At 41.3% G+C, this 24848-nt stretch overlaps 1 protein-coding gene across 3 annotated transcripts in view; it reads right to left on the minus strand.

The window, feature by feature from the left end:
* The window catches only part of EVA1A (eva-1 homolog A, regulator of programmed cell death), a 199632-nt gene that overhangs the window by 137744 nt on the left and 37040 nt on the right, over positions 1 to 24848 (minus strand). For all 3 annotated transcript variants that reach the window (XM_040554330.1, XM_040554332.1, XM_040554331.1), the window contains exon 2: positions 5941 to 6155. In XM_040554330.1, the coding sequence (XP_040410264.1) occupies positions 5941 to 6155 (215 nt within the window). The remainder of the gene's footprint in view (positions 1 to 5940; positions 6156 to 24848) is intronic.

The following is a 24848-nucleotide window of genomic DNA, read 5'->3' on the forward strand; positions in this document are numbered from 1 at the left end:
GTAGGACAGGGAGCAGTGGGGTTGAGATGGTAAAAGGCAACCTCAAGATTCACCAGATTTCCTCTGGTGAAGCCTTGAAAGAGCCCAGAGACAGCAATTCACAAGGAGTAGGACTATGCTTAGCAGATGAAGGACCTGATAAAAACTGCATTATAAATATTGCCTAATTAACCATTACCTACATTTCCTAACAGTGGGAAACTTAATCTGTATGTGGGGTCAACTTCAAAGGGAGAGGAGGTCTAAGCTAAAGAAATACAAAAGGATGCATAACCAAAAATCATGGGATTAAAGAAAGTGAAAGCTTAAAACAGAGTGGAGAAAAATCATTGAGAGCAAATCATTACACTGTCAAGCAGGGTCTTAGTAGCAATGATGGAAGCTCCGTGACTTGGAAAGTTTAAATTTAGAGTAAACAAAGCATTAGGAGGCTTACACCCCAGGGAGCAGTCCTGCCTCATCAGGGAGACAGGTTGCATCGGCCACCTCTGCCTCCAGTGTCCCTCCTTCTGCGGCACATAATCATGCTGCTCTGACGAGCTATTTCAGTCAAGCCAAAGATTTCAAAGATATAGCAATTTAGAGATTATCTATGACCTCTGCATCAAGCTTGTCTTCTATTTGCAAATAATTAGCTGGGGGGGATGCTTGCCAGACAGTTGTATTTCAGCCAGTGTAAGTTTCATGAATGAAGCTTCACTCATTCTGTGATTTTTAAGAGCAACTTTGGCACTGCATTAACTTCTTCTGGACCCTTAACTCACTGCTCATGAGCCTCTGTGAAACAATCAGCATAGTCTGATGAAGAGTTGCCCAAACTGCTCTTTAATTCTGGTATTTCTGAAACTGAAAGTTTCCTTTTTCAGATTGTCTGTAAGTCGTGGAGATCTTCTAATGTGCAATATAAGTAGCAACCCTGGGTTTTCCTCCCAGCGGTACTGATGACCATGTGGTCTGGTGTAAATTATTTTTCTATTATGTTACATTTCCCCCTCTTTCCCTTTGACCAGCATCATCTTATAGATTCAGAGACATGGGGAAGGGCCCTTTCTCTGAGTCTGTGTAGTGCCGTTACAGCAGGACCCTAATTCCTGTTAAGGACTCTTAGGGCTGTTACATCCATGGGACTGTACCATGTCCTGGGACAGGGCATGACCAGTAACCACCATCCTTAACCTTCCAAAAAAGCCAGAGCAGTTGAATCATTTTCCTCTGCTTTGTATTTCACTTTGCCACGCTGTTAAGCCAGAATGTTGGGGGAAAACAAAACCCTCTTCAGTAACACACACACCTTCCAGCTCCATCACTTCATGACTGGCCCATGCTTTGAAAGTCATGCAGCTACTGGGAAGTTTATCTCATCTTTTCATCACCAAAGAGGTCAGCTCCCCTTTGATTTCTATAACAGAAACCTCCCTATCCTTTGAAAAAGAAGGGGGAAAGACGGGCTCGGGGAGTCTCGTGGTTAGCATGCAAGGAATCTGCCCCCTTTTGTAGGGCTGCCTCACAGGCTGCTAGAGTGACAGTGGGGGATGGTGGCAGCAAAGGTGTCCTGTGTCTCACTTAAAGCACAAAAGGAAATACCATATCAGCAGCACTAGTGATTCTTGTCACCAGCAGCTGGTTGTCCTGGAGAGTGTTGAAAGAGACCCAGGCCACAGGCTGTGCCTAAGCTCCCTCCCCGACCTGCTTAATTTTTCTAACAAGATGCAGGGCTCGGCTCCAGAGCACCTTCTAAGCACAGCCCTCTTGGAGACACAAGTTGCATGGTAAAATGTTGCCCTCTGAAAGGGCAGTTTCCTGCTGATTCCAAGACATGTATCTGTGAAGGCAGAAGCTAACTTTCAATGTCTCTGATAAATATCTGGGAGCTGAAACACAGCAGAAAAGTGTATCTCCAGGGCTTTTTATTTTCCTTCTCAATAAGCTTTGCTCCAGGGCTTTCTATTTTCCTTCTACATAAGCTTTGGTTGTACTTTTATGATAATTTACCAAAATGAAAATTTTGCAGATAATCTGCTGCAAAGTGTAATCTAGTTTTCTGGTAATAAGCAATAATTTTAAGCCAATCATTAAACATTCTCCCTGAGTTGTGTATTGCTGAAATCCAGGATATATGGATCCAGGAATGAGAAGCTGTGGAAAGCTTTATAAACAAGGCACTCCCAACCTCCTCCTCTTCAGGTGAGCAGCTTCAAATATACCTTCAAACATACCTGTGCCCTGTGTACGTTTGCTGGCACAAGTTGTGTTTAGGTATCTCACCAAACAGATTCACTTATCAGTAGGCACTTCTCAGCAGACAATGCAGAACGCAGAGCAGTAACACTCCTGTTTCTTCTCTGTGCCAACATTTATGTGTTTTTCTGAATAAACGTAACTGCCACTGTATCTGTTTATTGGCTTCCAGATTTACACAAAAGGCAAGATCTCATAGGATCCCCATAGAATTAATCTATGGGCCAGTGCCCCCATGGAAGCAAAGTGCAGATATGTGTGGTAGTGTGATAGATGAGAGAACCACAGATCTCCAAATCTCCTTGGAATAAAAGCTCTCTCCAGATGTTCCCCAGCTGTGCAGCAATGTAATGTAGCTCCTTCTCTATACTCTCACACACCAAAAAATCAGACATTGCATGGCTTAAAAATGGGCTTGACCAGCTCTACCTGTGTGACGTGGGATTACAGAGCAGGATAAAACTCCACTGTGAAAGCCCAATGCGCTGATCTGCCAAAAATCTTCAAGTTCTCTGATTAGGATGAATGCTCCGACCTGCACAATTGCTCAAAAGGGATCAACGTATGTGCAAGTCACAACTCATTGCAATGACACCAACACAAACAGGACTATGCTAATGCAGCTCTTTTTTCAAATCCAGCAAGGCAGAGCTTCAGATGCTCCTCTTCTGTGACCCCATCCTGCCCTCCTGGCTGGGATTAGGGCACTGCTCTCTTTCACCTCCCAGCCAGGAATATCTTCAGCAGGACTCTACAGGCAAAGTACATAAGAGACAATACCAGCCCAGACTGTAGATAACAGCATTAGAGAACAAAATTAGCTCCTAATATTAAAGGTTGTATAGGAGTTTTCTACACTCCCATCTTTAAATTATCTCAAAGATGCTTCGTTAATACAGCAGAAAAATCTCTTTTCTTCCTGCAATATATCTCATGTGACTTGTGCTAATTCTGGGTTCCCCTGTTTAACAGAGTGGAATAGGGTTAGGAGGATGTTTATAAAGTAAATAACGTCTGGCTTTCAACACAACCTTATTTTGTTGTTCTGATCTCTCCATATGTGTGACTTAATCTAAAAGCTAACTGGAGACCAACCACATTAAAACTGAAATCCCAGTCTGAATGTCCAAATTCTTTGTGTGTTTGGAAATCTCCCACTGAATCCAGCATTATGGTGTTAGAATAACAGAAATGTGCACAGTTTGGGGTCACTGCCTTCATGTCTTGGACACACCCTCCCAAGTAGTCTGCATTTCATTTCAAACAAAAACAAGTGCCTAAAGCAAGGGATCCTGGCAGCCAACTACCTAAGGCTGAATTAGCAGTGGTTGTCTCAGAGTAATCAACTCTTTCTTTTCCCTTTTTAACACAGAAACTATGTCTGAACTGGACATTTAGAGGGGAAAGAGCTTCTAAACGGGAATTAACTGTTACTCACAGGTAGTGCTTGCAGGGAATAGTATTCGTAACTGTCCTTTCCAATCCCCCAGGCCAATCTCCAGAGAAGCAATAAATTTATACAGTCATGGGCTTGATTAGACATGGTAATTTTATATGCTTAATTTGGAAGTGTTTAGTTTAGCTGGCTTTTTAAATTAGTGCCAATCAGAACACACATACAATGGTCCTCTTTATAGCAGCCATATAAGTGAGTTTAAAAATCACAAGAATACATACAATTTTCTTGTCTACAATTTTCTTGTCTATGTCCAATTTTCCTACATGCATGCATTTCCTACCAGCTAGGTGCAGGCAGCTTGCCATTCAGCTTATGGAGTTTTTGGCTTAACCTTCAGAGAGGCATCACCCCCTCCAGGACTAGGAAAGAAGACGAGATTGAGCTCTGGCATTTGGACTCATCCTACCCTGGCCAGACACCGCATACTGAGGTATCAAAGCCAGATTTGGGAGCACCAAAGAGGCACTGTGAATATTCTCCAAAGAGACTCAGGAGGTTGCCAATGGTCCCCTAACAAACTTGTGGCAGAACAGAGAATGTTCTTCTAGCAGGTATGCATCCCCCCAAAATGGACAAATAGGCATGTCCTGGTCTTAGTCATGTAACAAATTTATTATACAAGAGATCTGCTGCAAGAATGCCTACAGGAAACACAATTCTCACTCTGATAAACAGGTGGAGCTGTAATTACAAGCACCTTAAGTGTTCTATGGAAAGCTAATGGGTAACAGCTCTGAGAAAATAAGAAGCTATGTAGGTAAGGATCTCTTTCAAATCCCTCCTGCATATAAAACTATGGCATGAGAAGCCAAAGATTACATCTTCCTTGTTCTCAAGTTCTTCCAGATGCTTTAAGTGGGTCATTCACCCGCAAAGGATGAGTCTATACACACAGGTATCAATCATGCTATCAAATTGAATGTTTCAAGCAAATTTATCGGTAAATAAATAAAAGAAAGAAGGGAAGGTTGGCCTCTGCCAAAGTCTTCAGTCCATGTTCTCCCACCTTAAACAACATGACTGCCTCATCTGTTCTATTAAAAGCTTTCGTTATCATATCTGGGAAAACTTCCCGCTGATAAGGACGACATCTTCCCATACTACAACTCAGACATTTGATGTGCAGTGGAACTATTAAGAGGGCAGCTGCAAATCAGTCAGCTCAAGGGTTACATTACAGGCAAACTCAAACATTGTGCAATTTCTTGAGAGTTTACCACCGACATTTGGAAGCCAAAGTACTCATATCTACTTTAAAAAATGCTGTAAACTCTTCTAAAAAAGTCCTGGATGCAAGAAAGAAAAGTGATGTGGGAAACACTGGCCTTTAGCCAAATTATAAAAGAAATGATTCACTAGCCCTGTAGGTTCACTAATCTAGTTCTGCCATAAATTTTTATTATGAGTTATTACTGATTCATAGCCATAAACACACAGAGTGCTTAAGAAAATCTGAGGTCTTTGCCCAAAGATTTTCATAGTTCCAAGTCCTGCACTTGGAAAGAGTTGGGCTTTCTTTTACATCTGGGAGCAGACCCCACTCATCTCAACATCAACCAGTTCATGTTTCTAATTTTAGTTGCTCTTATTGACAGTTGACTAACACTGGCACCTTCCAAATAATCCTTTGAATTGCTGAAGTCACATATGCTCTTGGGAGGATACATATTGCCAACAACCCCTACACAAATGGACAGAGGTGATTAAATACAGATGCTTGGGAGATTACAAGCTTAAGTGATGTGTGATCACTTATGGTGGCCTAAGAGCCAAATGAGTCAGGAGAAGAAGTAACGTCAAGGATTCTCCCTGGGTTTCAAGTTACTAAAGTAAAAGCCTTTTGAAACAGAATCATTTCTGAACTGAAGAAAAAAATAAAAAATCTGAATATGTTAAAAAAGCTACCCATTGGGCAGGAGAACTATAAGAAATAAATCTTTAAACACAGTCCAAACATAATTTGGTCTTGCAGTGTACTTGTTTTTCAACCTCATTTCTGAACTGTTATTGACTAGGACTGTAGGAAAATTAAGAAATGCATTAGCAACAAAATCTAATTCAGTTCTGTCTAAACTACAAAGATGAATCACCCACCAAGTTCGGTGAGATGTCATTGTTCCCATGCTGGGTAGCACTGCTCAATGCAGGGCTATGCAGGACCAACAGAGACAGCTGCTGCCTGGCCTAGGAAAAAAAATCAAAATAAAAATAAAAATGAACAGACCCAGTTTAACATGCAATACCTGAAGGGAAGTGCCAACTGAACAGTCAACGTCTTCCTTAATTAAAGTTGCATAAGAGTGGGGATAGCGAGAGGGACACATCTGATGACTTGGTACAATTCGGCCATAAAAAGAAGACTGGATGCTGATGGTGGTTCTGTGAGGACACCTCAGGGAGATGTATTCTCCATCACAGGCATGGTCAGTGTAATTCTTTAGTACTTGTGATATGTAACCTGCAAAAGAACATGACAGAAAACATCATTAGTAACAGATAGCTTTTATTTAGGTGATTTACAATAATGCAATCGAACAAACACACAACTAAACCCATGAGGGATGTAGGATTTATTACTCAGCTTACACACGGGAAAACAAGATAGACAGTGACACAGAGAGAGAGAAGCTGGATGATTTGGCCTTCAGCCATGTTATATATCCTTAGAGGAAGCAATATTCAGATGCTCCAAACTCTTAGTCTGCTCATACCACTTATATATTGATACAGATATCAAGTTTACAGGAAATGCAGCTAAGCCAGACTCATCATTTAGACCACATCTAGATACTGCATGTGATTTCTGGTCCCCCGGTACAAGACAGACATCAGTAAACTGGAGGGAGTTCAGCCATGGGTCACTGAGATGGTCGGGAGCTGGAGCACTAGCCCTGTAAGAAGAAGCTGGTTCAGCCTCTGAAGAAGGAAAACTAATAGCAGCCTGCCAGTATCTACAGGGAGGTTAGCAAGGAGATGGAGCCAAGCCCTCCACAGGGGCGTATGGTGGAAGAACATCAAGAACAAATCAAAACAAGAATGTTTCAGTCTGGGTATATGGAGCAACTTTTTCACTGTGAGAACAGTCCATCAGTGTAGCAGGTTACCAGAGAGGTTACACAGTCTCCATCCTTAGAGGTTTTCAAGACCTTACTCGATAAAGCTCTGGGCAACCTGGTCTGACCTCTTAGTTGACCCTGCTTTGAATAGGAAGTTAGACAACCAAAGTCCCTTCCAACCTCGATTTTCCTGTAATCCTATAATAACAGGCAAGAAAGTCCCAGACATAGAGCTGCTAAGGGGAAAGTTTGGTGTGAACACTTACAGCTGGTTGTATGAGAGCCTGTGCCATCACAGCACACTAGTCATTCCTCTGATCTCCCTTCATAATACACCATTTTGATTTTCTGGTTACATCTTCTACTCTAGGCCTTTGACACAAAAGCTTTGCCTTCTCCCCAGTTCTGCAAAATTATGATAAGTTAGAAGAAAAACCTCATGCAGAACCAAATCTCTTCTGTTTGTTACAGGATGGCAATATCAACAGTAATAAAGCCGTTAATGAGAATAAAGCATGGTGACAAAGCCTCATTAAAGTTATGCTGAGCTAAAAGCTGATTGCAGTCAGCTTTCCGTGGCAACTGCCAAACATCTCCTGACTTTGCCACACTCAAGCCTGAGGGGAAATCTCTGTGGTGTTGATATAAAGACATCTGTGCAGGGAACTCTGCATTACGTCCAAGTGCAGTACCAGCCACAGTCCCCTCAACCCTGCAGGCTTTTTCCTCTGTACAGTGAGTTTGGAATTCCCTTCCCACCACTAGCCACCAACACAAGTCTACCAGCAGCAATCACACAATGCCCTGTCTCTGTCTTCCTGTACCTCTTTCTTTAGAGGTAGAGAGTAATGATAAGACCATCTAGAGAAACGAGTAATACTTGGACAGAGTCCTAAAATGGAACCTGACATATATTTTAGGCTTGTTTTCTAAGAAAATGGCAGAAATGTGGTTATCACCTTGGTGGCCCATAATCATACAATAATTTAGGCTGGTACCTCTGCAAGTCATTTTGTCCTACCTTCTGCTCAATGCAGGGCCAATTTATACCAGGTTGCCCAGGGCCTAGTCCAGTGAAGTTCTGAATATTTCCAAGGATGGGGCTTCCACAGCCTCTCTGGGTAACCTGTGCCAATGCTTAACAACAGTCAAGATTAACCAGTCATAATGATTACTTATTGCCTCTGGTTCTGTCATTGTGCATTTCAGACAAAAGTTTGGTTTCATTTCCTCTACAACTCCTTTAGATCTTGGCAAACAGTAATTAGATTCCACTCTATTCTTTACTTCTCCAAGATGAACAGACCAGTTCCCTCAGTCTCTTATTACCTATCACATGCTCCAGTACCCTAGCCTTCTTGGCCGCGAAAGGGACTCTCTCCTGATTGTCAACATCTTTGTTATACCGAGAGGCCAGCTTGGTATGCAATTACCTTTCCTTGCTGCAAGGTGCACTGCTTACTTATGTTCGCCAGCATGTTCTCCAGGACTGTCATGATTATGCAGACAGGGAAGCACAATTCATGTGGTTTGAGAGCATTCATGCTGCTTCCTGAGAATCATTTCAATGTCAGCTTGAGCTATCCTTGTATATGCATCCGAAAGCTATCTTTACTTCACTAAATTAAACACTTCCAGGGCCTTTTCTCTGGCCCCAAGGCCATATCCAGCAAATTCCTCTTATGTTCCAAAATAGTATAACCTCATCCAGATCTCTTACCAGGAACAGTTTTTTATTCATATTAACACTGCCTAGGAGTCGTGTGAGAGAATACTGGTCCAAGGGAATTTTAAGGTGCCTGGAGCAACTATAATAATTGTTCTTAGAGATAATCAACACACAGTAATTTAACTTAGACATTTAAGTTTCGCAAATGAAGGCTAGATTCTCTGATTTCTCTAAATTTTTTGCCTGTAGTTCTCATTTAGCAATTTTGCTGCTGCAGTGCCCTAAGGTGTGTACCAAATAGCTATTTATACAAATCACATATTAATTTAAAAGTCCCTAGGACAGCATTTGCTTATAAGAAGACTGACACAGTCCTAATAATTAGAGTAAGTGACAGGGCAGCATCAGATCAGGGAAAATCACTATTTAATTTAGTGCCATTATATCACTTGATCAAAGAAGTGCTCTGGGGATAAAATGAATTACTGGAGTGCATTTCCTTTCCCAGTCGGTAGAATACATGCTCTGTGTGATGCTAGTCCTGGAGTCAGATCAGCTCTTCTCCCTCAAAAGTGAGGCAACAAGATGGGCATCAGGAAAAGCAAACAAACAACAACAGAATATAACACAAAAACGAAAGCCCTCGCTTTTCGTGTTACTCCAGTGCATTAGGACTTTTCCCCAAAGCTGATCTCCCTGTTAGGGAAGCAGAGAAATACAGCCAAAGTGCAGGCAAGACAGCACTGGCTCCTCTGAATATTCAACTATTCTGTGAGAAGTGCTATCCTTTCATAGTACCAATCCAGGATCAGGGAAGGTTTCAACCCCTGCAATTAGTGCAGATCAATTGTTGAAACAACTCCTTCCTCTCCTTTTCCATCAGCAATCTCAAAATAACTTGAACTCATTCAAGCTCAAGATATTGAATGGCTTGAATGCTTTGATGGTGATTGAGTAATGATAAACAAAGGACAATGCCTGAAACATCTGGCACTGACCACTATGAGAAGATACTGGATTAGAAATGGACATGATCAGGGATGACACCATGTCCTTCAAAGAGCAAAAGGAACAGGCTGTAGAGTTAATGCTCTGTTTTTTCTCTTTAAATGTGTCCAATTTGCACTATATTCCTTGGCAGTTCTTCTGAAAATGTTGGCATTTCTTTACCCGTTGATTCATGTTTCAGTAAACCAAAGTCTAAGTTGTTTTCAGCATTGCTGCTGGGTTTTAGGTGACAAGTCTCCAGTGACCAGCATGTGGTACCGGGAAGGGAACTACAGGAAGGCTCTTTACTGAGTGAAGTGTATAAACATGTAGCCATGGGCAGGTGTTTGAGGACTTCAGTGTCACTTGTATACCAAAGCAAGAAGCACTTCATAAATACAAAAGGAATAGCTTACAGAGCTCTGACTCTTTCCTGGCAAGCATGCAAAAAAATCTTTTTTGGTGGCTGCAAGAGCATATTTTTGTTTAGTAAAATGATACAGCAGATCACCAATCAGCTATTCACAGACCACAGAATGACAGTAAAGAAACTGAGATGAAAAAGGTATTATTGAATGATGTTATAATTCCCCATCAAGTAAATTTCCCTGCGTTACTATCTGGAATAGAAGCTACAGCCTTCCAAGTGTCCACTCCAGACACAGATACAGCAGGCTTTTATTGCAAATGGCTCCTATCTTCATCCTCAAATTCTGGGATGTGAAATAAGCATTGCTGTATCCAGGACATGAAGGAAAGCAATTATTTGAGGAAAACATTTCAGCTGTATGGCCACGGTAAAATCTATTCTGTTTTTTTCATGGTTCATCTTGGGGTGAAAGTGACATTAATTCTCATGATTTTATCAGGAAATTTTCTGGTGATTCGCTTGTTATCCTGTCTAGGGAGGACAATGTTAGAGTAGGCGGCAATTTGAACTTTCCTTTAAAATATATATTTCAACTTGAAAGCATGCTAAAAATATAGAAGAAAACTAAAGCATTAGGTCAAACAAAACTTTCCAAAATGCTATACATTTTTAAAATCTGGGATAACAAAAAACAGATGTCAAAATCCTTTGGGTTTAGTACTTCTCTTTTTTTTAAGGACTGTGACAAGGACATGCAATCTTTGCTGGTAGGCTTTCATATTCCCAAAGTAAACCAATCTGGAGGAGTCGTGTGCTAAACTTCTCGATTTAGAAGGCCAATGTCATTACTAAAGCAGAGATTTACACTCTGAGGACAGTGTGTTTTATATCACAAAAATGATAGATCATGTTTTCCTCTGACAAGAAGGAAATGCTTCTTTCAAACACTGCTTGCAATTTGTTTTTTCAAAGACCAAAGTTTGATTTCTATCAGTCATCAGCAATTACACTCCATTACTCACCAAACACAGCCCTTAGTGCTGACTGTAACTCTATCTCACCCAGTAACGTCAGTTCCCAAGAACCATTTTCACCATTTTTTCCCATTCCTTCAGGGAATTGTTGCTCAGTTCTCATCCAGGAGCCACTTCTAACCCTTAATACATGTGTGGACTACAGAAGAACAGTTTCATACAGAATATTATAGGTACTGCAAATCATCCTTCACTTACTCTTACAGAGCTACAGTCCTGCCTTTTTGAAACTAAAGCAACTGATGGAGTGGTTCACAAAAGCATAGATACAAGAGCTTTCCTGCAAGCCAGATGTATGATAATAGTAGAGCATGCACTTATACATATATCTTAATTAACCATGGTTGTTTAAAAATGGTAAGACCTCTTCTGCTTCTACTAAATATAGTTTTGCTTGACAAGGTCCATAGCAACACATCATCTCACCAGTCATCAAAAGACAAACTTCATCTTTCACTGGGGAATATCTCAGTCTGTGTGTGTTGGAGGAATGGACACAATCACAATAAAACTTATTCTTTGTACACTTTCGATATGATTATAATCTTTTAATAAATAACAAGGAAACGTAAAGGATTTTAATGACAAATGAACTATCACACATAATTCAAGCCAGAGAACGTTGTGCATCAAGCCATATTTAAGCTATAATAATGTCTTTTTAGAATACCCAATTTTGAGCATTTATAGTTACAAATATAGAATTGTGTACATATAATTAAGAAAAATCAATGACATGAACAAAGATCTTTATCCTTAGAAGTGATTTCCCATTATCTGAAACAAATCAAGTCAATAAAATTAACTGTGTTCATTAACAAAATATTGCCTTGCTCCTGGTGTACACTGATTCTTTTTTTTGAGTTTTCTCTCTTTTTTTTTTATCCATATTGCTTTTTAACTATCTAATGTTATTTTCTTCTAGTTTCCTCAGCTTCCCTGTGGATCTTTTTGTGACTCTGAATATGAAACAGAACTTTCTTCCAGGAGAAGCCTTAATCAGATAGCTTTCTGGAGCTCAGGCTGCCCCTACACCAGGCTTTTTCAGATAGATATGGACTGTAGAATTTCACCTTATTCTTTATATGCAGAACACCAATACTGCTAACATCTCTCTGAAACAGTGCAAAGACAGTGGAATAGAATAACACACCACTAGGATAGGCAAACAGGGCTGAAACGTGACCCCTGTCAAGGTTTGAAGCCAGAACGAGTAACTCGATGCATTTCATACCAGGCATTACTGATAATCCTGTGGTTGCAGCAGTAACAGCAACTCTCTCAAATCACAGAGCAGCCTAGTATGGACAAGTAGGGTTTGTTTTGCTTTGTTAATAATACTGGAGATTAAAACTTGCTATTACAAACCTTCTACAGAGAGATTTGCTTTCATTTCGGCTACTTCCCCCAACCCTTTCACCTTTCAGATACCGCACAGCACAAGAAAAGCTTGAACATCTTGTAAGCATACTTGGGAAAATATTTTCATTTGAAGTCAACACTTCCTCGCGCACTATCTGATCTTCTGTACGGCAATTGCAGCTCCAAACAGTATCCGGTGTTAACTTAGAAAAACTGCTTTAAAACAAGAGTGAATGTAGAACTGCGGCTAAGTGCCAGTATTTCAAGGCTAAACAAGGTAACATTTTGTAAATGCTGAACAGTATTTCATAAGTCTCCTTGGGTTTGTGTAAGGATGAGAAGGTAGTGAAAATTGGATTGGGGAATGCTAGGGGTGACTGGAATTAAAACATGGTGGCTTTCAACTCCACAGGCTTGAATCTAAAACAGATACTAGTAAATATTATTCCTATTTATTCCCTTAAACTTTCTAACTGAAAACTGCTATAGAATTTAATAAAATACTACACAGCCCATTCACAGGCTCTTGGAAGAACTCCAGAGAATTTAACAAGCAACTTTTGGGGTCTAGAACTTTAAAGAATTGCTCTAAAAATTCAATGCAAAAATCTTGTTTGCTATGTGAACTTCATCTTAGATGATTTTCTTTGAATCTCCTGCAAGTCTATGGTTGCTTGAGAACTTACTTTTGTAAACATATTTTTTAAAATGATACGGTTATGAAGGTTTTTTATTATTATTATTTTCTAATCTTTTAAGTTTTGTAAAGGCAAATAAATAGAGTTTAAAATATATTATTTTTTACTCTTATCTTTCTAGAATAATAGGGAAAATTAGGCTGTAGGGGCCCTCTGCGGGTCATCTAGTCCAAAGTGCTCCTCAGAGTAGGGGCTATCTCAAACTGAGATTAAGCTGCTCAGGGCCTTTTTCTGCCAAGCTTTGAAAACTACCAAGAACAGGAACCCTCCAGCCTCTGAAGAAACCATGCCAGTGCCTCACCACTCTTGTGATGAGAAACTTTTTCATATAATTGCTCAGAATTTACCCTGTTCTAACTCATGTCTGTTGCCTTTCCATTGTACACCTCTAGAAGGAGTCTAGTTTTGTCTTATCTACAGCCATTTTTAGGAAGCAGAAGGAAGGAATTCAGCCTTCTCTTCTCCAGTCTCCCTTCCTATGCCATGGCTCCATTCCAGGCTCCAGCCCCTTCCTACTGGCCCTCCACTTGACTCCCTCCAATTTATCACTCTCTTATAATCTTGCACTAGTATCGTGACCTATACTTTGAGGGGTTGTCCATCCAATTCCATTGCATTTCAGTATTTTTTTAAAAACTCTTATTTTACTAGCTGAATGGGTGCAGGCATGCAGCCACAATGTTGAAGGAAATTTGACAGTACAGAGACTGAATGTAACGAGCTGCACCAGGACTTTGCCAAGTTCCAACCCTCTCCAGCTGTTTATTCCTGCTCCTATATTTCAGATCAAAGCCTCGTCCATTGTGCCAACACACAGATTTGGTGAGATATGGTATGAACTAAATCATGGAACTGAAATGGGTTTAGAAACTTATCTTCTTCATTTTTCTTCAGGCTGATTTTAACTCACATGTAGCTCACCAATCTAGTTCACATCAGAAGCCCACAAAAACTTTTGCCAAACATTGAAGAGCACTGTTCCCTGAGATATGAGAATAGCACTGCATGAGATATATCTGCTGAACCGCATCCTACAAACACTATGTGTCACCACAGCTCTACAGTTTCTGAGAAATAGAGAACTCCAAGGAGTAATAAGAAATGGTTTAGCATGAGGCAGCTGATGAAGCTTTTGCCAGCCATTGTCCAACCTGCATTGTCCAACCTGTCCAACCTGAAGTTTGTGTTTGCATGAATGCTGAGTGTTTCTGCCTGTGTAGATCAGTGTGGCCAGAGACACACACATGTCTATCAGCAGTAGATGCTCAGCCTCACTACTGCCTGGACCTGGAATGGAGAGCTGTAGAAGCCTTGACTGTATCAGGATACCAGATTTAGCAACTCGTAAAACTTTTCACTTCAAATACCATGTGTGCATACATACATATGTATTCATATGCATACACACATACACATACGTAAAAAAGAAAAAAAAAAACTTACCGAATATTTTAACTAATTTAAGTTACAGGAGAATCTTGAATTCCAGTATAATTGTGGAGTTCATTTTTTGCAGTGCAAAATTTCTCAGAACACTTCATAAAAATTATGTTACAATACTATAAATATTAATACATAATGTATTACTTTAATTGCAAAAACTGTAACTTAACATGCATTAGTATGTATTACATGATGGTTATATAAAGTATATTGCACATAACACAATCATATTTATAAGATATATCTTATACTATAACCTAAAGATAGTTAATAGGTCACCTTGAGAAGCCTTGTGGGGTTTGCTCAGTACTCAGAGAATGAAAGCTGTAATTTGGGGAGAGATTTAGTGTATACTTCCTACAACCTGAAAAGGACATCTCCGTGTCCCATAGACAAAGTAGGCATTACTTCATTCTAGAGATACAGCCTCAGTAAGATCATTGCTTTACAGGGGAAGTAACTACATGGGTGATACTTCCTGAGCTTCAGTTGGCTCTTTCTTCTTGGCTTTCAACCAAGTCCCTTCTCAACACAACCACCACACAAATAAATCACAGCACGGCTCACTGTGCCTTTTGTACTGCTTTCTAACTAGTGGTAAAGAGCTCACACCACAGGGGTCATGTTGCTCTTCTAAATTAAGTTGCAACTGGTTTATTTTATGGAAAGGACAAATTTCGCTAGATGGTTTATGTACAAGGGATTTTTTAACAGCAAAACTGCAGTGGTACAATTAGGCTGCCGTGATGATACCTGTATAGCTTCCCACAGTAAATGTATTCTGAGGGGACACGCTTGCTTAACTACCAATGCATCTTCGCTGGTAAACCTCCTCACGTAGACAAGTTCCACTGCTGTTCATTTTGACTTCCAGTTCCACAATAAAGTTCTCTTGATCCCTTCCCTTCCTGTGACAATTCTTACAGAAAACAAATTTGACCTTGGAAATCCATATTTGAAATCCAACATGCAAAAGAAAAGATGCCAGCTAAGAAAACAACCCCAAATCTTGTTGTCTCCTGGCAGCATTGACTGCAGTTAAGTTTAAGTGTCCAAACAAGATCTGTCCCCACACTCAGCCTGCTCCCAGGGCATTCTGATGCTCAACTTTATGGCAAGAGACTGGCAGCCCTTTTGTGCCTCCTGGACCAGTCACTAAAATTGCTGAAATCAAATTTGTGCAGTTTTTCAAGGGCCAGCTTATTCATGTGTTGCTAAAACGATTACCCAACGCAGTGCTTATGTAACAGGGGATGGATCCGTGCACCTGCCTTGGGACACGTTCTGAGTTCACTGAATGTCTTACTACTTATTCAACAGGCCAAGAACACTTTATGGTGATCAACATCTTAGCTCACCTCCACCTAAGCCATGATTTGCAGGTTCATGGCTTGTGTAACCAATCTGCAAACCATCACTGTCCCTCCATCAGATTCCTTCTTAGGCTTCTTAGGCCTTCTTATTCCTTCTTAGTCGTGTCACCTGTAGCCAAGGCTGGTGAGGACAGTGAGCAACAGCAGTCTTCTGGTGCACCCTTATGCATGATAAATGCACGTTTTGTTTTTTATTCCAATATTTTGGAGGCCCTTGGTTCACCAGTTCACCACATACCAAAGAAAATTATTTCCTAAATATTCTGGCAATAGGAAATATTCAGCATCTGTCATGTAACCAACTGCTGCATGTCAGAGCACCAGCCCAGGAAAGCTGGTGACTGTTCAGTTTGACCAAAACACAGATTTTCACCATGGCAAATGCATGGGGAAGGGTATGTTTGTGTGCTGGAAACATGCAACAAAGGAAACACGAATCAGCTTTGCTACATGGTTACATGCACCTCCGCAGAGCTGCAGTAAGTGTCTCAAAGCAGCCTGGCCCTTGTCCACAGCTTTGCTGGGAGTGACAGTGAATTACCTGCTATCACCCAAATTAAAAGAAAGCTTTTACACAGCACACCACACTGGGACAGTGAAAATAGCTATTGGACCACACGAGTGACAGACAGAAGTATGTGCACTGACCAATTCTTTAAGCAAATCAAGAATTAAACCATGACAACCTGACAAGGGTTAAGAAACACCAACACTGAATAAACAGCCTTCTGCCCATTCGGGAGAACTTATTTCTGTCAAGACTATGAGTACAGAGAGACGGTAGCTTTGTTCAGACTAGGACAAATGGCAGGAGTGAAGGCAAAAGTGCATAACCCTGCAGGAGCTGCTGCTAAAGCGATCACAAGCAGACGTATGCTCCTTGCAATCAGGACCAGAAGGCAGCTCTGGGCCCCTCAAAGCAGCCTGCACATCCCTGAAAAATGTAGATTTCAACCAGCAGGTCAAAATGTTGAACGATTCTTGTGATCCTAAAGAGCAAATTTGAAATCCTGTTACCTTGCATGAAATAATACAGCGTGACTTACATGTGCAAATACCATCTTGGCGGTGGAGAGTTCTCCTACAGAAAAACACTTCCCATCAGCTTTTAGTCTCTCTCACTGGTTTTAATGAGCAATTCAACACTCTGATGGTCATTTTTATGATTTTTTTTGACTGTGAAACTCCCTCATTTATGTTGTGTAATACATGTAGGGGATAGGCAATTTTCATGCTCAACTAGATCAAATCAGTCTGGATTGCTTTGCCACCTAGCAATTTTTCCACTGAAGAAGCAGGAAATTTTTCAGGACAATGACAGATTGGTGTCTGTGGAAGGCACAGAGCTCACAGACCAATATTGTGAGCTCTGCTGAGACACAGCAGAGAACCACACTTGTGGTTTCCCTCCAGACCAGAGACCTTGAGCTTAATTCTCCTAGAACTCACCACCTGAGAAAATATAACAATTAGGCAAGAAAATATAGAAAATATATAAGAAAATATAAACAATTAGCCTGTTTCCATCACTGGTATTTTAACATCTCCCTTTTCCTCCTGCTTTATATTCCACATTTTATTTATTTATTCATATTTACAGTAGATTTGACTAACTTAATGAGAGCAACAGCTCTGACACAAATCTGCATCCTTTTCCTCAGGACCTGCAATAAGAACCATGATGTTGCCCTCTGCATGACCTTTGCCTGTGAAATACATATTTTTCTTTGCTTTGGCCAGGCCTTGGCAGCTTTATGAACCCCAAGAGAGGAAAGGAAATGAGGAGAGACTGAGACAAGATAGAAAAGGCTAAACAGTGAAAGGAAGAAGCAGAGTAAGGGTTAAAGAAGGAAATAGAAAAAGGGAAAACAAAAGAAGACAGAGGGTGCAGGAGGCAGGCAAAAAAATCTCTTTCTAATTTGTCAGAAGTGTGATCCCAGGAAAACATCGTGGGTGCTGGATCACTTGAGCAAAAGTAGGGAAACTAAAGAAACAGAAAGGGAGCAGCCTTAAAATACTAAAAAGGGGGAAAGAGAAAGATTTTGAGCAAGAATATCCATCTGTAAGTGACCCTGTGGTCGAGCTCCTAGCTCTCAACACCATACTTGGTGACAGAAAGGATTGTGTTATGCAGAGATAATAATTACCCAGGAGAAAAGGGAGCTCAAACTGGCTGTGAAATGAGAAAAAGTTAAGATTAAAAAGTAGGTTTGCATTAATGTTACCTGATTTCTGATGTGTTCTATCTCCAATGGCTCGGTTGCAAACTCAAATACTGTCTTAATAGATAGTGCAGTGTGTTGTGTGTGCAACAGCCAGTCAAAACTGCCAAATCAGCATCTTCTGTTTTAGTCACTGATTTCAGCCAAGAGGGGATTTACTGTTCACAAGTAACTGGACAACTTCAAGCAACAATAAATGCTGTCAGGGCACCAGGAGGGATGATTTCACAACTAAACTGGTTTTCTAGTTTGATATAAACAACACTAACAAGAGACAGGCATCCTGAGCATTACCAGTTCAAGCCGTCAGGCTGCCCAAACAGCTCAAAGCTAATCCCCACTTCCATGTGCTCCTCCTGGGAAAGGCATTGCAGGAACAGACAGGTAATTAGCACTGGGAGTAAAGGCAGGATGGTCTCCATACTTTGGGCTGAAGATCAAGAACTAAAGCAGGAGCTTGCTTTCTGCCTGCTAAACGAGCCATAGTTTCCCAGTACTCAAGTGAAAAACCTTGCCTGTCTCAAAATGTCTCTCCAATTTAACTGTAGTTTTATTTTTCCTGAAGAATCACGTCACTCACTAACAGAACTTGTAGTCTTCTTGGTGTGGCACTCAAAATCACTGGCTAAATTAGTTTATTCTGATTTAGGTTTCATTATCACGAGCTATTAAATTCCTGTCCTCAGATTCTTTTTTTTTTTTTTTTTGAGACTGCCTTTTGGATGCCACCTGGCATGGGGTTTAGCTACTATTTGAGCTCTCTCCATACAGTCAGTAGAGGAAAGCAAGCAGTATCAGGTGCAAAACATTTTTATTCTAAAGTAGATGTCCAACCGAGAACAGGAGTAGAGGTCAGACAAATCATGTCTGGACCAGTTTACCACTGACTGTGAAGGGAGCCTCATCTAATTAGCTCAAGCATATTTTCATTAGAAGCATCAAAAGAAAGATGAGCTGAAGTGGTCATTATGTATCACAGCACTGAGCAATGGCTTCATGACATTCTTCCAACAAGGGTTGCCCCATTGTGGAGCTCATCTTGGGTATGGAAGGTTGACAGGGTGGCAACACTACACAGGTGATCCCTTTGGGGTTCTACAGAGGTTTCTCTTACAGCAGTACAGCAGTTGTTAGTGCTAGAATGTGGTCTTTGGAGAGACCCTGGTGTTCTCAGCCTTTGCTATTCCTGTAGTCACTTCCACCATAGCTTTTGCCTTTAGTACCTACATCTTAAAGTGAATCCTACAGAAGACAAAACAAAGACTGCATTTGTGTACATAAAATGAGCCCAGGGTCAATCCATATCCCTGAGGGAGAGGGACCAAACACCACTAGCTTGACTGATAAGCTAGAATGATGGCATTCTTCTCCTTTGCCCCCAGATGAGGTGAACTTTTCTATTTGGACAGCTTGCGTGTTCCCTTGAGCCATGCTCTGGCAGTGACTGGGAAATCGCTACCTAGTGCAGGTCAAATTAGTGACCTTGAGTGTGCGAAAACTTAAGCAGGACAACTGTGTGGTAGTAGTCAGCACTTCCTTGGCTCTGTTTATCTTACTAGTACAGAGGTTTAGCCCTTCTAGTTTAGCTTCTCGGGACCGAAAGGCCATCCACAGACAGCTTCTATCTCCACCCTTGGGCCAATAACAAAGGTCAGCTCTGGCTGCCAGACTCAGAACCAGAGAAGAGTTCCCAGCACACTTCATTTGGTAGCATCCCTGCACCTCAGTTTCCCAAATATCAGCTGGAGATGACCCCATTTCTATATCCAAGGCCAGGGAAAAATAAGGACATATGAAAGTGAAGTAACAAGGGCTGCAGAAAGACTGGGGATAGAGAGATAGAAATGTGTACTGGTTTTTAACTAGGAGCACTCAGAGGCACTTCAGGACACACCAAAGGGGATGAAAGGATACACAAAGAGAGGGAACCGCTTAGCCTGGAATATAAGTTAATAACATTAATAAAGACATCCGACTAACAGAGAAAAGACGGAACAGCCCCGTTCTACCACATCACCACAATTATCTCTAAAAAGGCAATAAGTGAAAACACAAAAGGTATTTTTCCACAGGGTCCCTTTTCTCCCCCACCTCTCACTGAGGCTGTTCCCCATATTTGCAGCTTCTTTCAAGGACAGAAATAATATTTGGCTTCCCTGGCAACGAAGAACAAAGAGACAATAGAAATCCAACCGTGGAATTTATTAAGCCGCATACTACACTAACCCCTTGTATAGGGACAGCAATCAGGCAGAGCAGAATGGCCTCAGAGCAACAGCAGTTAGAAAGGCTTTTTGGCTAAAAGCTATTTGTGTTGCTTTGACACAGAGCAGTTGTTTTGACTAATAGGCTGGAGAAGGGGATTTCTTTTGCAGAGTAACACTTTGAAGGGCTCTTAGCCTCGCAGCTGTAACAGCAACTACATCCACACCACACGTTTTCCTCGAGCCTATTGTATTACATACCAAAACACATCGCAGGCCAAAACAGTTCCAGGATCAGCTGCTGCTAAACTCAGTGAGGATTGTGCACGTATATGGGCAGCATTTCTCATTACAGGCAAAGGTTGTGATTAAACCACAAGACCTGGGAGTATTTCCAAATCTATATATCTGAATACACATCCCAACTGGATATAGACACACCATCCCTCCCTAGAAACGGTGATAACCTAAGATATATAGTTTAAAACAAGACACCCCAACTTGACTATTTTTTTTTACTATCCTCAGAAAACTTAGATTGAAGAATATCCCCTCCTATGTTATCCTGCTTTGGGACAGGACATGGAACTGTACCCAGGTATTCTATAGCTGAATCTAAAATTATACATTAAGGAACACTTCTGAACCTATACAAGTCAGATGATGTAGGTGACCCTGCTCTAACGAGACAGGTTGGACTAAAAAATCTCAGCAGTCCCTTCCAACCTCAGCTATTATGTGATATCGAACCACTTCTCAGCACATATTGACAAGCCCAGGTCTCCTTTAAAATATTCTGGAAGAAAACCTTCATATTTGGAGCTCCATTTCTTATGGCCCCAGGCAGCATTTCAGCATCACCTCAGCTGTTCACATAGACGTGCCTTTTATTTAGACCCAGACTGTACTGCAACAGAGCTCAGGGAAGAAAAAGCATTCCCAGGAACATCTCCTGGACAAGTAGCTGACCTTTATAAACAGCATTATCATTCAGTAAAACTGCTGCTTCAGACAATGGAAATGCCACTTGGCACTCTGCATCTGCTGAGTAAGTGCTGTAACAAGATCACCTTTCAGGATTTGTTTGGTCTTCACATTTGTGTTTATTAATTTGATTTACTGTGATGTAAAAAATGCAAGTGCTACAGAGATTTAGGTAACAACATTTGAAAATTTTATTATATATTGTACGTAATGACAGTCTCTAGATTTACACAGCCAGTAACATTCCCTCGTAGCCTGCTTGATTGCTCTTTCTGAAGTTTGTTCTCCAAGTCCCAGATGATCACAAGCAACCTCTCAGCAAAGAGGTCACCCAGCAAGTGAAGAGATGGTGAGGCAGTCCCTGGAAACTGGCTGCTGCTCCCACCAGAAATACCACCCTCCAGACAGGGAGCTGCTTTCCATGTCCAGGAGAAAAGGCCATGCCATTGGGGTTACAGAAAATACACTGGCAGATGCAAGTCATCCTGACACCCATTTTTCCCTGGGACATGCCAAAATGAAGGGCTTCTGAGCATGTGCATGTGCTGTGCTGGCAGGAAACTAAGCAGTTTGAGACCTATCCTCACACACTGGCTGAAAAAAGCTATTTGTAGGTGAGCAACATGTTCTGCTAGTGTAGCTAGTGAAGAGGATCCTCCTCCCATCTCTCTCCCAACTCCAAATCAGAAATCATGCAGTGGAATTAGAAACAGTTCAGAGAAAGGTGGGAAGGTGCACCTAGCCCTCTTCTAGCCGGCAGATTGACAGCTGAGAGGTGCAACAGATACAGAAGCTGGAAGGGAGGCAAAGGGATAGAAAGTATTGTTTCTCTCCATTTAAAACAAATAAAAAATGTAGGGGCATCAAGTGAGGTAAACAATAGTTACCCTCTGAAGCTGAGCAATGGCACTTACTGCCACCTGCCCTGATATGTATATACGTGGAGTAAAAGAAGAGTCACAAGACCAAAGAATATGAGACACATCCACCAAGAACCAGTGAATTCACACACAAATCTTGATTGAAGAAATCCCTGAGCTGTGAGGGTGATCAGACTAGAATGATGGAGCCTCCATCACTGGAAATACCCAAAATCCAAATGGTTGTTCTCACTGACCTCCTCTAGGTGACCCTGCTCTGAGCATATGGGGCACAATCTGCAAAGGAGCCTTCCAGCCTCCATGATTCTGTAAACTGCAGATCACTAGGTATTTCCCTGATACTGGAATTTCCCTGAATTTGGTATTTCCCTTACATCAATGTAGCGATAACAATACTGCTTGTCTTGTTCCCTCATTCTTCCAAAAATTGGTCACAGAGAAACCTCATAAGGCGGGGTTGCCCTTTGGTTCAGGCTGGTATAGGTATTTTTGTGTTATTTTCAGAGTGCCTACATCTCAGCAGAGACTATAAAGGAGCCTGGGATGAGTATCTCAGGTTAGAAATCTGCATGGTAAACTCAGAAGATAGAAGTGTCATCTCAGCCCTTCCTTGTACCGTGTTTTGCTCTACAGCCACTCAATTTGTCATAAGGTAAAAGAGCACCAATAAAGACAGCATTTGAATTATCTGGAAATGTGCTGATGCATCTTAGGCAACACGTTAGCAGAGCAGAAAAGTCAGTAAGCTGCTCTTATTAGCAGAAACAGTGGAAGGGAACTTGTCTATCAAAATCACACGATGATAGGCCTTTGCAGAGAGCATAACCGTCAGCACTGGGTGGCACATTTATTAACTGAGTCTATCAACATCCTTACAGTATCTGTCCCTGTTTCCATAGCCCAGAGCTTTGGTCTTGAGGTGGACTGTATTAAGCAGAGTAAAAGACAAAGGAGGGAGAAGTGAAACGGGAGAACACTAGAGAGCACAGAGATGAAAGACACACAGGAAGGCATTGGATTAATGGACAAGCATTTAGGCTGTGATCAGCTAATGCACAGAGATTAGCATGCAAGGTATTTTCTGCCAAAAAATAAAAAGATAAAAAAAAATGCTCTGTCAGCCACAATGTGATATACAAAAGAGAAAACAGACAAATGTCTAGGAAGCTGTAACTCCATCTTCACTTCACTGTCTCTCACCCTAGAGGTGGGAGGGGGGTAAGCCAGGAGAAAGGTCAGGGGATAATAACAACAGTGGGGAATTAGCAGAATGCCTTGGGCTCTGTGAAGCAGAACTGTCCCTCCCAGAGGATAAAACAAGGGCATAAAGCTTGGGTTTCCACTACCAGCACCTTAGAAAGGAGAGAAACTTCTTGGATACAATTTCAGGGTAGACATTACTTTCCCTGCACCCAGAAACAACAGATCTGTTATATCTTGGCTAAGCAGTGGGAAGCAACACCAATGGTCTCCTACATATTGTTTGTAAAGGCAAAGGGGTCAAGCAGAATTATTCTCCAAAGAAAAACAGAGCATCTAGGTGGGACAGAAATCTTCCACAGGACTGGATAGAGTAGGACAGCAAGGACTAATTGCCAAAAACAAACTAAAAACACCAAAGAGCAAAGATTGGAAGAAATTTGAAGTCTTTCAATAACCTGTCCAACCACAGGCAAAAGGGCTAGTTGGAAGAAAATTTTATGTCTGTTTCTTTCTATCAAGGCACTAGACTTGCCAATAGTGCAATGGGGATACAATTTGGTTATGCTTGACACAACTTGCATATCAAGATGTTTTTCACAAGTGAGGTGTGGACGAGATCATTAATATTCATGTCTGAGTGGGTTGTGGCAGTCTCAGCATAGCTCCTGTGCAGAAAAGACATGTGCCTATCATCAGGTTCTCATGGTCATGCCAATCCCTCACCTATTTCTCAACCAAAACCACAAGGGATGATTAAAGGGCACAGTCTTCCCAAGGACTGCTGGAGATAGGTGACCTACAGCAACCTTTCCAAAGGCAGAAGGAAGGTTTATGCTGTCCGGATTTCACTAGTGAGTCTACACAAGAAGCATGAGTTTTTCACACCTTGGGAATGGATCTAAGCACCTGGAGAAGCAAGGTCAGTCTCCTTACAGCTAAGTATGTCTTACACAAATTTGCATGGGCAGGAGATGAATTATCTGATTCCTTTTGGTTGGTTCTCATTTACTTCTACAACAGGGTCTGTCCACACTAACCCTGTGAACAGAGGATGAACAGAAATAGCAGGTTTCACAGGAGAAACAAAACAGAGGTAATTGCTCTTAAAAAAAGGCATTCACCTTTCTGCTGTGATTCAGGTCATAAAGATCAGGGAAACACAGGGAGGCTGGAACTTTTGGAAGTGCTTAACTAATTTGTCTATCACTGGAAAGAGTAATACTGATTCTTTTTCCACTGAAAACAGTGAGGATCAAGGGAAAGAGAGACAGACCGGTCACTAAAAAAATCCCCCCTCTTAACACAAGTGGGCTTGACTGTACTGATATTTCATAACCCTGAGATCCATCTGTGGGCTGGCAGAGATGTCATTGAAGCAGCTGGCGGTACCCTCACTCTGCACTTCAGATGGACAAAAGCAACAGCATGACAGAGTACTGGTCTTCACACTAATCACTTGCATATGCAATCTTACCAACACAGCACAAACCTTTCTTGTTCAACATCTGCTGTGTTCAAGGAAGAACAGTTACGTAAATGGCTAAGATGACACCAAGAGGAGTGTTTCTTCTCACAAAACCAGTGCCCAGGAACTTTGACCAACCAGGGTGCTCAAAATATTGTAGCTGTCTTTTTGCTCTCTTTATCCTAAATTCAACCTTGATG

Source organism: Cygnus olor, chromosome 3 (assembly GCF_009769625.2).
Source record: "Cygnus olor isolate bCygOlo1 chromosome 3, bCygOlo1.pri.v2, whole genome shotgun sequence".
Taxonomy (NCBI): Eukaryota; Metazoa; Chordata; class Aves; order Anseriformes; family Anatidae; genus Cygnus; species Cygnus olor.